This window comes from Epinephelus moara, chromosome 20 (genome assembly GCF_006386435.1).
Source record: "Epinephelus moara isolate mb chromosome 20, YSFRI_EMoa_1.0, whole genome shotgun sequence".
Lineage (NCBI taxonomy): Eukaryota > Metazoa > Chordata > Actinopteri > Perciformes > Serranidae > Epinephelus > Epinephelus moara.
Window position 1 is genome coordinate 42,807,951 of NC_065525.1, and position 12,211 is coordinate 42,820,161.

Consider the following 12,211-nt stretch of genomic DNA (forward strand, 5'->3'; position numbering starts at 1 on the left):
AGAGGGGCTCATTTGATTGGTGTGATGTGTGTAAAACCCACTCCACGCCTTCTCTCCTCCCTCTTTCCGACTTGCGCCGGTAGGAGGGACGGAGGTGGGAAAGAGGAGTAGTTGCGCCAGGGCGCACGGTGTGCCAAACTTACAAAATCCGCCTGGCCACACCCAGTTGGCGAAGCGCAGGTGCACTGCGCCCGGTCTGCGAAACTAGAGCTCTAAGACTCCAAAACATGAAGGGCCCTTTGAGCCAGTGTTTGGTTTGTTTGTTCTGGGCCGCTGTAGAAACAACATGTGGGACTCGTATGTAGATCTAAAATAATGACTCTTATTTTCAGGTGATCATACACTAATAAAAACAGAGTTATGAATTTTACAATCCATTTCTGTCGTTGTATCCCTAAATCCTACACACTGAAAACTGTCTTTGCTTTGTTAATAAGTCACAAGCACAAAATATACCAAGGGACACTGCTTTGCAAAAACTAAATAGCCTTTAATGTTTGGACTTAGCGCACACAGGTTTCAGCTCACAATAGAAATGTCTAAAAGGGGAGGAGATAAACTCAGGAAACGGTTACAAGAGAAACATTTTGGTTGAGGGCCACTACGAGCCTGACAGCTGGATTATGTCCCATATCTGTAAAAATATTGGTTGTGATAAAAAAGCCCCCCCCCCCCCCCTCCATTTCTGATCACCTATAGACTACCTCCTTTTTAGCTCTGTCTTTATTACAGGTAATCAACTTCAGGGAAGCATCAGAAGCTGTACTGAAGAATCATGTACACTATACCTTGATATAGACTCACCGGCCACTTTATTAGGCACACCTCTTCAACTGCTCTTTACCGTAAATAGCTTATCAGCCAATCAGGTGGCAGCAGCTCAACACATTCAGTCATGTAGACATGGTGAAGACGACCTGCTGAAGTTCAACCCGAGCATCAGAATGATGAAGAAAGGTGATTTAAGGTTTAAAGGTCATTTAAAGGTGATTAAGTGTACCCATCTTCTGATGGCTACTTCCAGCAGGATAACGCACCATGTCACAAAGGTCACATCATCTCAAACATGACAATGAGTTCACTGTACTCCAATGGCCTCCACAGTCACCAGATCTCAGTCCAATAGAGCACCTTTGGGGTGTGCTGGAACAGGAGATTCTCATCATGGATGTGCAGCAACTGTGTGATGTCATCATGTCAATATGGACCAACATCTCTGAGGAATGTTTCCAGCACCTTGTTGAATCTGTGACACCAAGAATTAAAAAGGGGGTCCAACCTGGTACAAGAAAGTGTACCTAATAATGTGGCCAGTGAGTGTACATTGATGTATACATTTAATTTACATGGATGTTTCTGTTATGATGCTGGTCTTAAACACAGTGGTGCTTTGTTGGGGTCGACCTGAATGTGTTCACACCTGTGACAGTTATCTAGTGCGACTCTGACGGCCTGTCATCAGCCTCGGTGTATCTGTGAGCTGCCACTTGTTCTTATATGCCCTGATGACGACTGTGTGATAACAGAACATCGAAACTTTAAAAAATACGCCAAGGAGTTCAGTGGAATAAAAGACTCACAAGACATACAACCACGAGGTGCTGGTTCTAGTTCTGACAGCTTTAGCTAATTTGCAGATTCAGATTAATTGAAAATATTAGTAAACTAATAAATGATGGTGTATTATAATAGATGAAGACACCCAGCAGGACGTTGAGCAGTTAAAATGAGCTCCATTTTTACCAGCTGCAACACAAAGTTTGATGCTGTTACATTTGTACCAGTAAACATTTGACTGCAGAATCTTTAACCTGTGACAAACACTGACATATGGTGATTACATTCTGTTAATATCAGGAAATGCTGCAGCTTTAAACAACAAATACCAACTTCAGTATTAAACTGTGTGTTCAGGAACATTTGGTAAAAGTGTCTCCGGGTGCACAGACCACAAACAGCTCCAGTGATCATGTTTAAAGGTTTATTGTGGATTCAGTGTTTCAGTTTGTTACAGAGCTCTGCGTCGACGTCTGATTGGCACCGTGTCGTCAGGTTTGTTCTCATCACCTGTTGGAAAAAGAAAATATGTTAAAGGTGACAAACTCAGACACATGAATTAGATTCACACAGGAGCAGCAGGATCAGAGCATATGTACAAACCTAACGTGTGTTTTCTTACTGTTTAACATTTGTACAGCTTGTTCAGCCTGCTGATGTCGTTGTTGCTCATCTGGGTGGCCGTGCCGAATTCAACATTAGCGTTGGGGATAGGAACCATAGTGGGCTGATTGTTCCCAGAGAAGGCATACCTGCGATTATAAAAAGTACATACGTGTTATTATTACTGGTTTGTATGTTTTGAAAAAAAGATTCAGAATTATTGTGAAAATGTTTTAAAGGGTCGGTTCACTCAAACAATCAGACTGAATAGATTTCATTTGTTATGTGTGGACGGTTAATCTGCATCGATGTTATTATGTTGTTATTATTGTGTGTATTACTAGAAGGGGAGAGGGTCTCAGAGAAGGAGGAGGGTTATGTATTTTTTCTTTTTAGAGTTCTTAGAGCTTATTCTTTTCTTTTTGATATTTATTTTAACAATATTTCATTGTTTAAACCATTTCCCTCAGTGGAAACAAAGCTTTGATTTACTTTAATTTCACAGATAAGAAACAGTAAATTGTGAAGACAATAAAACCTCCACAAAAATAGCATTTTAAGTCTTTTCAAAGAGCATTTTAGCTGCCAAAATGCTCTCTATGTGATCGAGACCTATCCCAATAATTTTCCTACAGTCCCTTATTAAAGAGGTCCTTTGAGAAATTAAGGCACAAAGTGAAACAGGTGTGAGATGAAAGTGCTGACAGCCTCGACAACCTGTGGTACTGCATGACAGAGTTGTAGTCGTAGGGGGTGTTCAGGTTCAGAGTGTTGATCTTGTCGAAGGCGTACTCCCAACCTGAGTGGACAAACATCACAGCAAGGGTCAGAAAATGTTTAATTTAATTTCTATCTCTATTTTCAGGGACACAGAAGTTTCAGTGGTCGATGATTGAAATGGTGATAGATAATAAACCTTTTTGATTTTGTTTCTTTATTAGAAATGAATCAAATATCAGTCATATATATCTTTTATTTCAGGTGTTAGCTAGCAGAGAACAAAGTTAGCATCGCTGTTAGCCAGTTCGTTAAGATGTTCCTCTGGTCCAACGACGTATGACCACAGTTATGTAAAAATAAACACAGGCTCGTGTCTTAGTGATCCATAGGTTTAGTCTTTTTAAGGTTGTGGTGAGTTTGGAGTTTGGAGCCCAGTGTCTCAGGAGACGTTACATCTAGCTCTTACACAGATGCCATCTTCCACATCAGGATAAAAACATGCTTAACGTATTTTAAATAATTGAGAGTGAATTTTTTTTTAGATTTTTTTCAGATTATGATTTGACTTTAGGATTTGGAACAAACTCTGGATCAGTGCAACGATGAGTTGTTTAGTTGGATCATTTTTCTAATAAAATGTTAAAACATTAGTTCAGGCCTCTCAGACGTCAGGATCTGATGATGTCTTTCACATATGTGACAGTAAACTGAATATTTTTGGGTTTTGGACTGTTGCAGTGTGTTTGAACACCTCACCTCCAGCTGTGGGAAACAAAAATGAGTATTAGTGTGAAATTATGATGATGTTAATGCACAGACCGCGCTGGATGTTCTCCCACAGGATGCGGATGTGCTGGTCCCTGTCAGAGCGGCACTGTTCGTGGTTGAAGCCGAGGGCGTGGAGCAGCTCGTGCTGGACGGTGCTGTGGTAGAGGCAGCCCTGGCGGTCCAGGGACAGCGTCTGGGAATAACCACGGCGGCCGACGTAGGAGTAACAGCTGCATTCATACAATTAAAGATAAAATAACAACCATCATGGCGGAGTTAGTTTAAGTTTTAAGGGACTGTAAAATTTAAAGTTTCCTTGTCTTAAACTTTATTCATCTCAGTGTGTCAAGTCTCCACTTATGATGTCTGATATTGCTGAATGTTAGTATTTATGATGAGTGACAATTATATTAAGGAAATATCTTACCTTTTACAAAATGTGAGCTGAAGTGTTCTGAGTGTTTATCTCAATGTAAAGTGTGACACACAATCATTTCAAATGATACCGACAATTCTCATAAACTCAGAAAGGAAATATCTGAAGCAACACCTGCACTTACAAAATAGTTTTGAGGGTGAAACAGATGTGACTGATATGTACAGTTCTGTGTGATGAATAATTAGGTCTGAATTCAGCCCCTTAACAATCAATCTTAGGTTTAAATACTGTAGCTTCAGTTTCAGGTCTACGACTGGAATTAAAACAATCAATCAATCAAAACTTCATTGTAAATTCTTGTTGAGACAGAAAAGACAGACAAGTTTTCAAAGATCCAAAATCAATCTGAATGTGGAGGAAAAACAATGCACAAAACATCCAGAATATTTACATTCTGACTTTTAAAAAATCCCACGCTGTGACCTGACGTGATACATTGTGCAACGATACTTTCCCTTTAAAGGCAAAACTAAGAAGGTTTAAAGACACTTTTAATGATATATTTTTATCAATATTGACCTATGGCTAAGTCCCGCCCTCAAACGTGATGAGCCAATCACAGTGCGTATAGCCATTCCCATACACTGGGACATTCTCTGCCTGGACGTCCATTGAAATGCATTACAGAAAGTCACTTTGTTCGGTTTTATGAGCTTTTTCTGAGATTTGAAGTTTAAAAATGGTCAAACGGTGTGCATGGGGTACATGCAACTCTGACACAAGGTATCCTGAGAGGCTGGGCGACCAGGTGTATTTTTTACACTTTAAACCACATCTCAACCGAGAAAAGTGTCTCCTTTGGATAAAGTTGTGTGGTAACGTTAGACCACAACATCAACTCAACGTGAATAAGATTAACAATGATGTCTACATCTGTTCTAAGGTAAGTCAACATTGTGTTTGAGGCAACATATTGTCACTTTGCTGGAAAGAAATATAAAGTTATCTTTAACATCTCTAGCTAACGTTAGCTAAAGTTAGCCTAACGTTAGCTCCTAGCTGCGTTGTTCATCATGTCACCTTGTTTGCTGGGAGTTCATTAGCCTATTTTGTTCTAGTTTTGTACTTTGGTGATCGTACATCATTGTTAGCTGTTGTCCAAAGGGCTCTAGTTAAGCTAACGTTAACTTCTGGAGCTTAGCTTCATTAACTTATCTGTAATGGCAGAGATAACAAAGGTTGGCAAACGTTATGCTGAATGATTCAGTGTAAATACTGTAGCACCAAACTAACGGAGAGACACTCTTGGTAAAGATGGTAAAAAGGCCGTTATCCTTTTCTCATATTCTGAGCCAAAAACCTTAACTTCAGTGGCACTTTAACTTGTTGTCTTTGATGGTGACGGCAACCAGATGCGGTTCACAAGCGTACACTGTGACCTGTAAATTTTGGCTTGTAATTTAAGCTTTTCATCGACCTTCTCAACAATAAAATGATGAATATATCCCTCCAATGCGTAGTTTAGGCCCTTTTGGTTACTTCTCAATGACATCTGATCGTTATGTCCCCAAAAATCATCAGTTGCCTCCTGTGAAATGCCGTGTACTGTGACACCTGCCATAGCGCCGGTCACTGAATGTTGATAGTTTGTCCGAGTGAGTGGAGGGGGGCGTGGCTTAGCCATAGGTCGATTGTTTGATACCCATCATCTTGTAATCAATAATGCACACTGCACACACACACACACACACACACTTTGTTACCCGCTGTCTGACTGGATGTTCAGGTAGTCCCTCTGGTTGGAGCGTCTGACGAAGCGAATGCAGGAGACATCGTGGAAGGACACCAGCCCGCGTTCGATGATGGAGCGCTCACGAGAGGCTGAGAAGACACAAGAGGAGACTGTAATGTTCAGTCCACACATTGCATCAAATCTTTTTGTGCAACTATTCTAATAAAACTTAAAAAAAGACTTTAACCCTCTGTGGCATATGATACCACGACCCAGTCTCACTCCAAAGTTGTCGAAAACCTGCGCTTGGTCAGTGACTTCCGGCGTCAGACCCCGCTGAAAAAAGCCGTCCATTCATGTCGGCATGATACACGGCCGGTCGCTATTATTGTTTAACGGCACCCAACAAAAGTTAAGGCATCAGAATTCCAAGTTGGGTGGGTGGGAGGGGTGCTGGACACTTTCTAACATATGTAATATTCATTCATTGTGCAAAACAAGAACAAGCAGGTTCGTTTTAAAGCCGATACCATCCGACACCAATGACATGCTGAGATTATCGAACATCCCAACTTGCAACTTGACTGAGGATGTATTGTGTGAGCGTCTGTTACCTCGAGGCAACAAGGTACCATAGCAGGTTAAGAATGACTGAACTCCTTACAGTAATGTGATGCGATGACGTACGGCACGTAGACCTTCCCATCGCTGGACTTTCCCCACATGCAGCCACGGGAAGTGCAGGGATCAGCGTTTCTCTCATTTTCATTGTCATAAGCGATGTCATCTATGACGAGGGGCTCGTCCTCCCTGTGCACTGTAGGAGAGGATCAATCAGGACTTTAACCAGTGGTGAAGGAATCATTCAGATCATTTACTTCAGTACAAGTACTGCAAAAAATACTTCACTAAAGTAAAAGTCCTGCATTTTTGGGGATTAATATTACATATTTGACACATTTCTTTAAAAATAGTAACTAAAGCTCTCAAACAAATATATTTGAGTCCCAAGTACAGTGTTTTGGTCTGAATCATATGGTGGAGATGTGTCAGTCACATAAACTGAAAGACTCAGGTGAAACCTCAATTACGTTACATTTAATCAAAATACTTGTATGTTAATCTTATGATCATTTTCAGGATGACTTTGTAACATCTGTCCAGGGATTTTGGTGCATTTAGCAAAAACAAGAATACATTTGCACGGTGTCTTACCAACATCCTTGTTGGCCCTCCACAGGAGCTCAGAGACAGACAGCTCCTGGATCAGAGAGATGACATCACTCATTAGGAAAGACTCGACTGAAAAGTGATATGTGTTTATGTAGAGTGGTGCAATAATCACGTCTGCTGTCTGATTGTACAGTTTACTCTCTGACACTGTGGGAAATCAGTTCAGGGAGGAGCCAAATGCAGAGCAGCAGGCAGGTTGTGAACTTTAATGCAGCTGATGAAAAACATCCAGAACAAGCAGGTAACTGAAAACCAACTGGGATGATACGATGAACTCAGGTAAACAATCCAAACAGAACACAAGACACCAGGCAGGAAACAGAGCAGGGAACGATACCAAGAACACAGGGACGAGCACAGGACGAACTGACGAGGAACAAAGTGAAACACACAGGTATATACACAGAAAACTAATCACACAAACAAGACGCAGCTGGAGGAGGAGGACACAGGCAAAAGGAGGGAAATGGAGATTGGCTGACAACAAGGGTGTGGAAGGGAAACAAGACTAATACAGAACAGGTGTGAAGGGAAGACTACGGGAACAGGGACGGACTAATGAGACAGGTGTGACAGAAAACAGGCGGAAAACACACAAAGACAGGAAGTAAAACCAGACACGACACATGAGAGGAGAAGCTACAAAATAAAACAGGAAGCAGATTAAACATGAATGAAAAACATGAAACAAGGAACACAAACAGAAAACTCCAAAACAAACTCCACAGGACAACAAAATATAAACCTGTCGTCAACGTACAGTTTATACAATACCAAAGCTTTCTAATCTAAAATGTGCTGCAGCGTCTTTCAAACTGATCCTACTGAGAGGAGAGATTAAAGGAATATGTCAACCCCCAAATGATCATTTGTGTATCAGTTACTCATCCTGCATTATGTTGTGTTCACACCAAGCGCGGATAAAACAATTCATGCGAGTGTATAACATATAAATTATAAATTCAATGTAGAGACGCAACCCAGCTGGCACATGACCGACTGTCAGCGTTGAAATGTGGTTGAAAATATGTCAGTTCTTGTCTCAACATTAAACCAACATTGACTCAAAGATCAAAAAAATTCTCATAAATCAACATTGAAATTTCAATGTCTGCTTCAATGTTGAAACCATTTTGAAACAACGTTTACAGTTTATGAAACACTGATTCATCTTTCAAAATGAAAACATAATTCAACCGTGAATAAACCAACCTGGTCTCACTCCGAAGTTGTCGCAATCTGACGCTTGGGTGGTGACTTGTGAGAACAGACACAAACGAAAAAAGGCGTCCTATAACGCCGGCATGATACGCGGCCGATCACCATTATACTTTAATGGCGCTTGGCGGCGGCGGGGGGAAACGTGGTGAATGTTTGAGTAGGGTGGTGGAGGGGTCCAATAAACCGACTTTCATCCGAGAGAGCAGTGTTCATGTCCTGTAAGACTGTAAAGCCAAACCCTGTTGTTTAACGCTAAACCCAACCACGTGTGTTTGTTGTTGAAGGAAAAAAAAACATCAATTTGTGGTGTTTTACTGAAGTAGTTCTTTTATTTTGAAAGAGACTGTATGCAAACTGTACATTTCCTGTGAAAACAGAAGTGTATGTAACAGGCTGAAGTTGACACGGCGTCCCAGAACGTCAACAACCAACACACCCAGGGTACCTTGGACGTCATATGTGGACGTGGAAAGTCCATGACCAAACGTGGACATGTGACGAGGAGTGAGGATGTGTTGAATAAACATTAGAATGCCTGCTGGACGCAACGTGAATAACATGAAATATGCAAATTAAGCAGTGTGAATGAAGTGAAAAGTGTGATGTCGCGTCATACGCTTGTTCGTGAGAGCTGAAAAATCTGAACTTCTGCCACCAATTTGCGCCACGATAGCTAATCAGCATTGAGATCCTCGGGACATATGACGCCAAGGATGTGCCAGTGGACGTTCATTCATCGAGTCAGCGACTTCATGCGAGTATGACACGAGTTATTCACACATATGAAGATAATTTGAAATCACAAGGGTCCAAGATTAACAACCACAAAACTATATCAAAGTCTCTGTTTAGAAGCTCTCACACAACTTGTGCAGTGTAACCTCCAGTTACACCTCCAAAACACTAGTTGGCAGCGGGGTTTCTTTGAAGTGCTGTAAAGTTTAGTTGATTCTAAACACACATTAAACATGGCTTAATAGAGACAATTTCAAACACAAATTAGCTTCACTATAACTTGCAGCATTCACAGACAAGCACTTGTCTTTATCTGGACACATTTTCCCCACAAACACAATATGCTAATGTTATTAGCACAAGCCTATGGCATTTTACATTGTATAAATTAGCCTAGCATTTAGCAGAGATTTCCTCTACTCATATGAAACCAGGGACAACAGCAACATTCAACAAAGGTTACGTTACATAATTTGGCTCCATTACAACTCACAAGGTTCACTGACAAAACAACTGTCTTATACTAAACACGTTTTCCAAACAAATATAACATGCTAACATTCGTAGCACAAGTCTATGGCATTTTACATTGTATAAATTAGCCTAGCGTCTAGCAGAGATTTCCTCTACTCATATGAAGCCAGGATAAATCACACACAAGACTTTAAATGCTATTTTAGTGGAGGCTTTATTGTCTTCACAATTTATTGTTTCTTAACTGTGAAATTAAAGTAAATCAAAGTTTTGTTTCCACTGAGGGAAATGGTTTCAGCTTACAGAGACAGACAGGAGGTCTGCGTCGCCACAATGCATAGGTATATTTCTGGGGAGGTGCACGTCAGGTTAAGACGTATGTTGCGGATTTGATTCGACCCAGAAGTATAAATTCTGCCTTAAACACCAAAATCACACAATAACACAAACTAACTAACTGATGGAGGCAGTGGTAGACCAGCAGCAGCTTCTGTGTTCAGCGAGGTAAAATCATTGTTTTTGTCAATGGAGTCTGTCTTTAAAGAGAGCAGAGTTAAGTTTCACTTTAGTTCAGTTCCCCGTTGGAGAGGTCTGTCTGTTTTGGAAGTACTAAACATACGACTGGATGAATGAGACTTGGATTACACAGCACAAGTTGTGTGAGTGTTTGTAAATGGATGCTTTGATGTCATTTTGCTGTTGTTAATTGTGGCCATCTATGACTTCAACTAATCAAGAATTTTTCTCAGACTCTGGATTCTTTGTTCACTGTGGAGAGGTACGAGAAAAAATATGTTTTCTTCACAAATTCACTATAACACAAGATGAATAACTGATATACAAAAGGTCAGGTGGGGGGTGAAGTATTCCTTTAAATGATCCAGCTGTCACACAGCACATTCACCAATAAACCCCATATTTAATACCCTTCTTACATGCTGAGTCGTGTTATCTATAAAATCTCTCCCCACAGATATAACAAAGGAGCTCACCTTGTCTTCAGCCCAGGAGCAGTCAGAGGCCACGAGCAGGACGAGGAGACCGAGCGTGCACTTGAAGAAAGTCATGTTAGCAGCCTGCAGGTGAACAGTGTTAACACACCTGGACCCTGCTGCAGCTGCTGTTTATAGCCGTCAGTGTGTCTGTTAACTCACCGCTGCGCTCAGTGATAAGATGCACACTGCCTTGAAAACATGCTGCCACTTCCCACCTTAACTAAGCCAAATAAAATCTGCTTGTGGAAGCAAAAATTGTTCTGGAAAAAACTTGAATCGACCGTGTGAGACGGTCGACCCTGAGGACACCTGCTTCGTGTTTATGATCCTGGGCCTCCTGTCGCAGGATCGATAAACCAGATCAGTCGGAGTGGTTTACTTTTGTTTTTAATCTCCATAAACTGTTACCAAACTAAAAGAGCACATTTCCTAAACAAATGAAAACATGTGACAGATTAATTTTTATATTAATGTTCACATTTTCCTAATTTATCAACATTTTACTGCCCACACATGACTGATTATGGAAGAGCTTAGAAGAGAATTAAATAGATAAAATGACATAAATTGGTCGCAGTCACTTGAATGTGTTGTCCTCCGTCACTGTGGCTTCTGACAGCTGCCAACGAGCTGTCAAGCTGTCGTCTGTCTGCGGCTCACCTGGTCTCACAACACACAACAGATCATTAAGAAACCCCAGCAACGACTGTACTTCTTAAGGAAGCTGAGGAAATCTGGCATGCCAACCAACATCCTCGGCAACTTTTACAGATGCACAGTTGAGAGTCTTCACCAGTTCAATCACAGTCAGGTATGGAAACTGTACTGCTCAGGAAAAGAAGGCCCTCCAGCGTGTGATAAAAACTGCACAACTCATCTCAGGAGCAGCCTCACCTTCCATTCAAGACATGTATACCAGCAGGGTCTGATCATCACGAGAGATCAGTTTAATCGCCTTTCAATCGCCTGTATTCGTGTCCATGCAAGGTTTGTGGCAGGGAAGGTTTCTGATTGGATAGGGGGCGGGGCGGATGTTACATGTTTACATTTACCGGAAGAAAACACTGTAATCCTCGCTCCGGATAACAAGATGCTTGGCAACGCCGTTCTTAGTGCCTTTTTTCGGGCTTGTTTTGCTTATATTCTTGAGGCAGCAGTACGACAACAACCTTGTTCTGCTAATGCTTCATCTGTTGAGGAGGAGAAGGGAGGTAGAAGGTCGAAGAAGGGAGATAGAAGACAATGCTGCTCGGCATTGTTGTTGTGACGGTCGGCATGCCTAGTGACTGGAACCGTAATGCGCATGTGCGAAAAGTCCGTTTTCAGAGGAACTGCATATTGCACGTTTACATGACAACGGAGACGCTACCGTTTCCAAAACGTTGCACTCTGGAACCCGTTTTCAAATCATTGCATTTTCAGGCACCCAAAATGCCACTGTTGTGTAAATGATCAGCCAAAACGCAACTAAAGTTTACCGTTTTCAGTTGAAATCGTTGTCATATAAACGGGGCCTTAGAGTCCTCGCAACACTTCCAGAGATCCAAGGGGAGAGGGGGTAGCAGCACAACTCCACCTAATGCAGGCTGACAGCGCCCCAGATTTAAATGACCAAAAACACATAATTGAAACCACAAAATATCTCCATACTGCTCGTCTGTAGTGATCCAAGTGTCCTGAAGCCCCGACATAAAAAGTTGTTTGGAAAAACGTCATTTGAACTCTGTTTTTAGCCTCATTGTAGCCTGTAGCTCTAACTGCCTCTCTGGGCACTGCGCTCACGTGTGTGCGCTT

At 41.5% G+C, this 12,211-nt stretch overlaps 1 protein-coding gene across 1 annotated transcript; it reads right to left on the bottom strand.

The window, feature by feature from the left end:
* Window positions 1-1,967: 1,967 nt before the first annotated feature.
* LOC126407756 (high choriolytic enzyme 1-like) lies at window positions 1,968-10,565 on the bottom strand. Its single transcript, XM_050072947.1, has 8 exons — window positions 10,415-10,565; window positions 6,975-7,020; window positions 6,424-6,576; window positions 5,791-5,908; window positions 3,700-3,878; window positions 2,878-2,959; window positions 2,180-2,309; window positions 1,968-2,067 (listed from the first exon to the last, which is right to left on the bottom strand). The coding sequence occupies exons 1-7, from the start codon at window positions 10,487-10,489 to the stop codon at window positions 2,183-2,185; spliced, it is 780 nt and encodes a 259-aa protein (XP_049928904.1). The 5' UTR covers window positions 10,490-10,565; the 3' UTR covers window positions 1,968-2,067; window positions 2,180-2,182.
* Between the last annotated feature and the right edge of the window lie 1,646 nt (window positions 10,566-12,211).

What these genes read in the sequence shown, in the direction of transcription:
- LOC126407756 (XM_050072947.1), bottom strand. Translation starts at nt 10,489, where the DNA reads ATGACTTTCTTCAAGTGCACGCTCGGTCTCCTCGTCCTGCTCGTGGCC. An exon ending in GTGGGAGAACATCCAGCGCG is followed by an intron (nt 2,960 to 3,699) that starts GTCTGTGCATTA and finishes TTGTCCACTCAG; the next exon opens with GTTGGGAGTACGCCTTCGAC. An exon ending in TCTGTCATGCAGTACCACAG is followed by an intron (nt 2,310 to 2,877) that starts GTTGTCGAGGCT and finishes TTATAATCGCAG; the next exon opens with GTATGCCTTCTCTGGGAACA.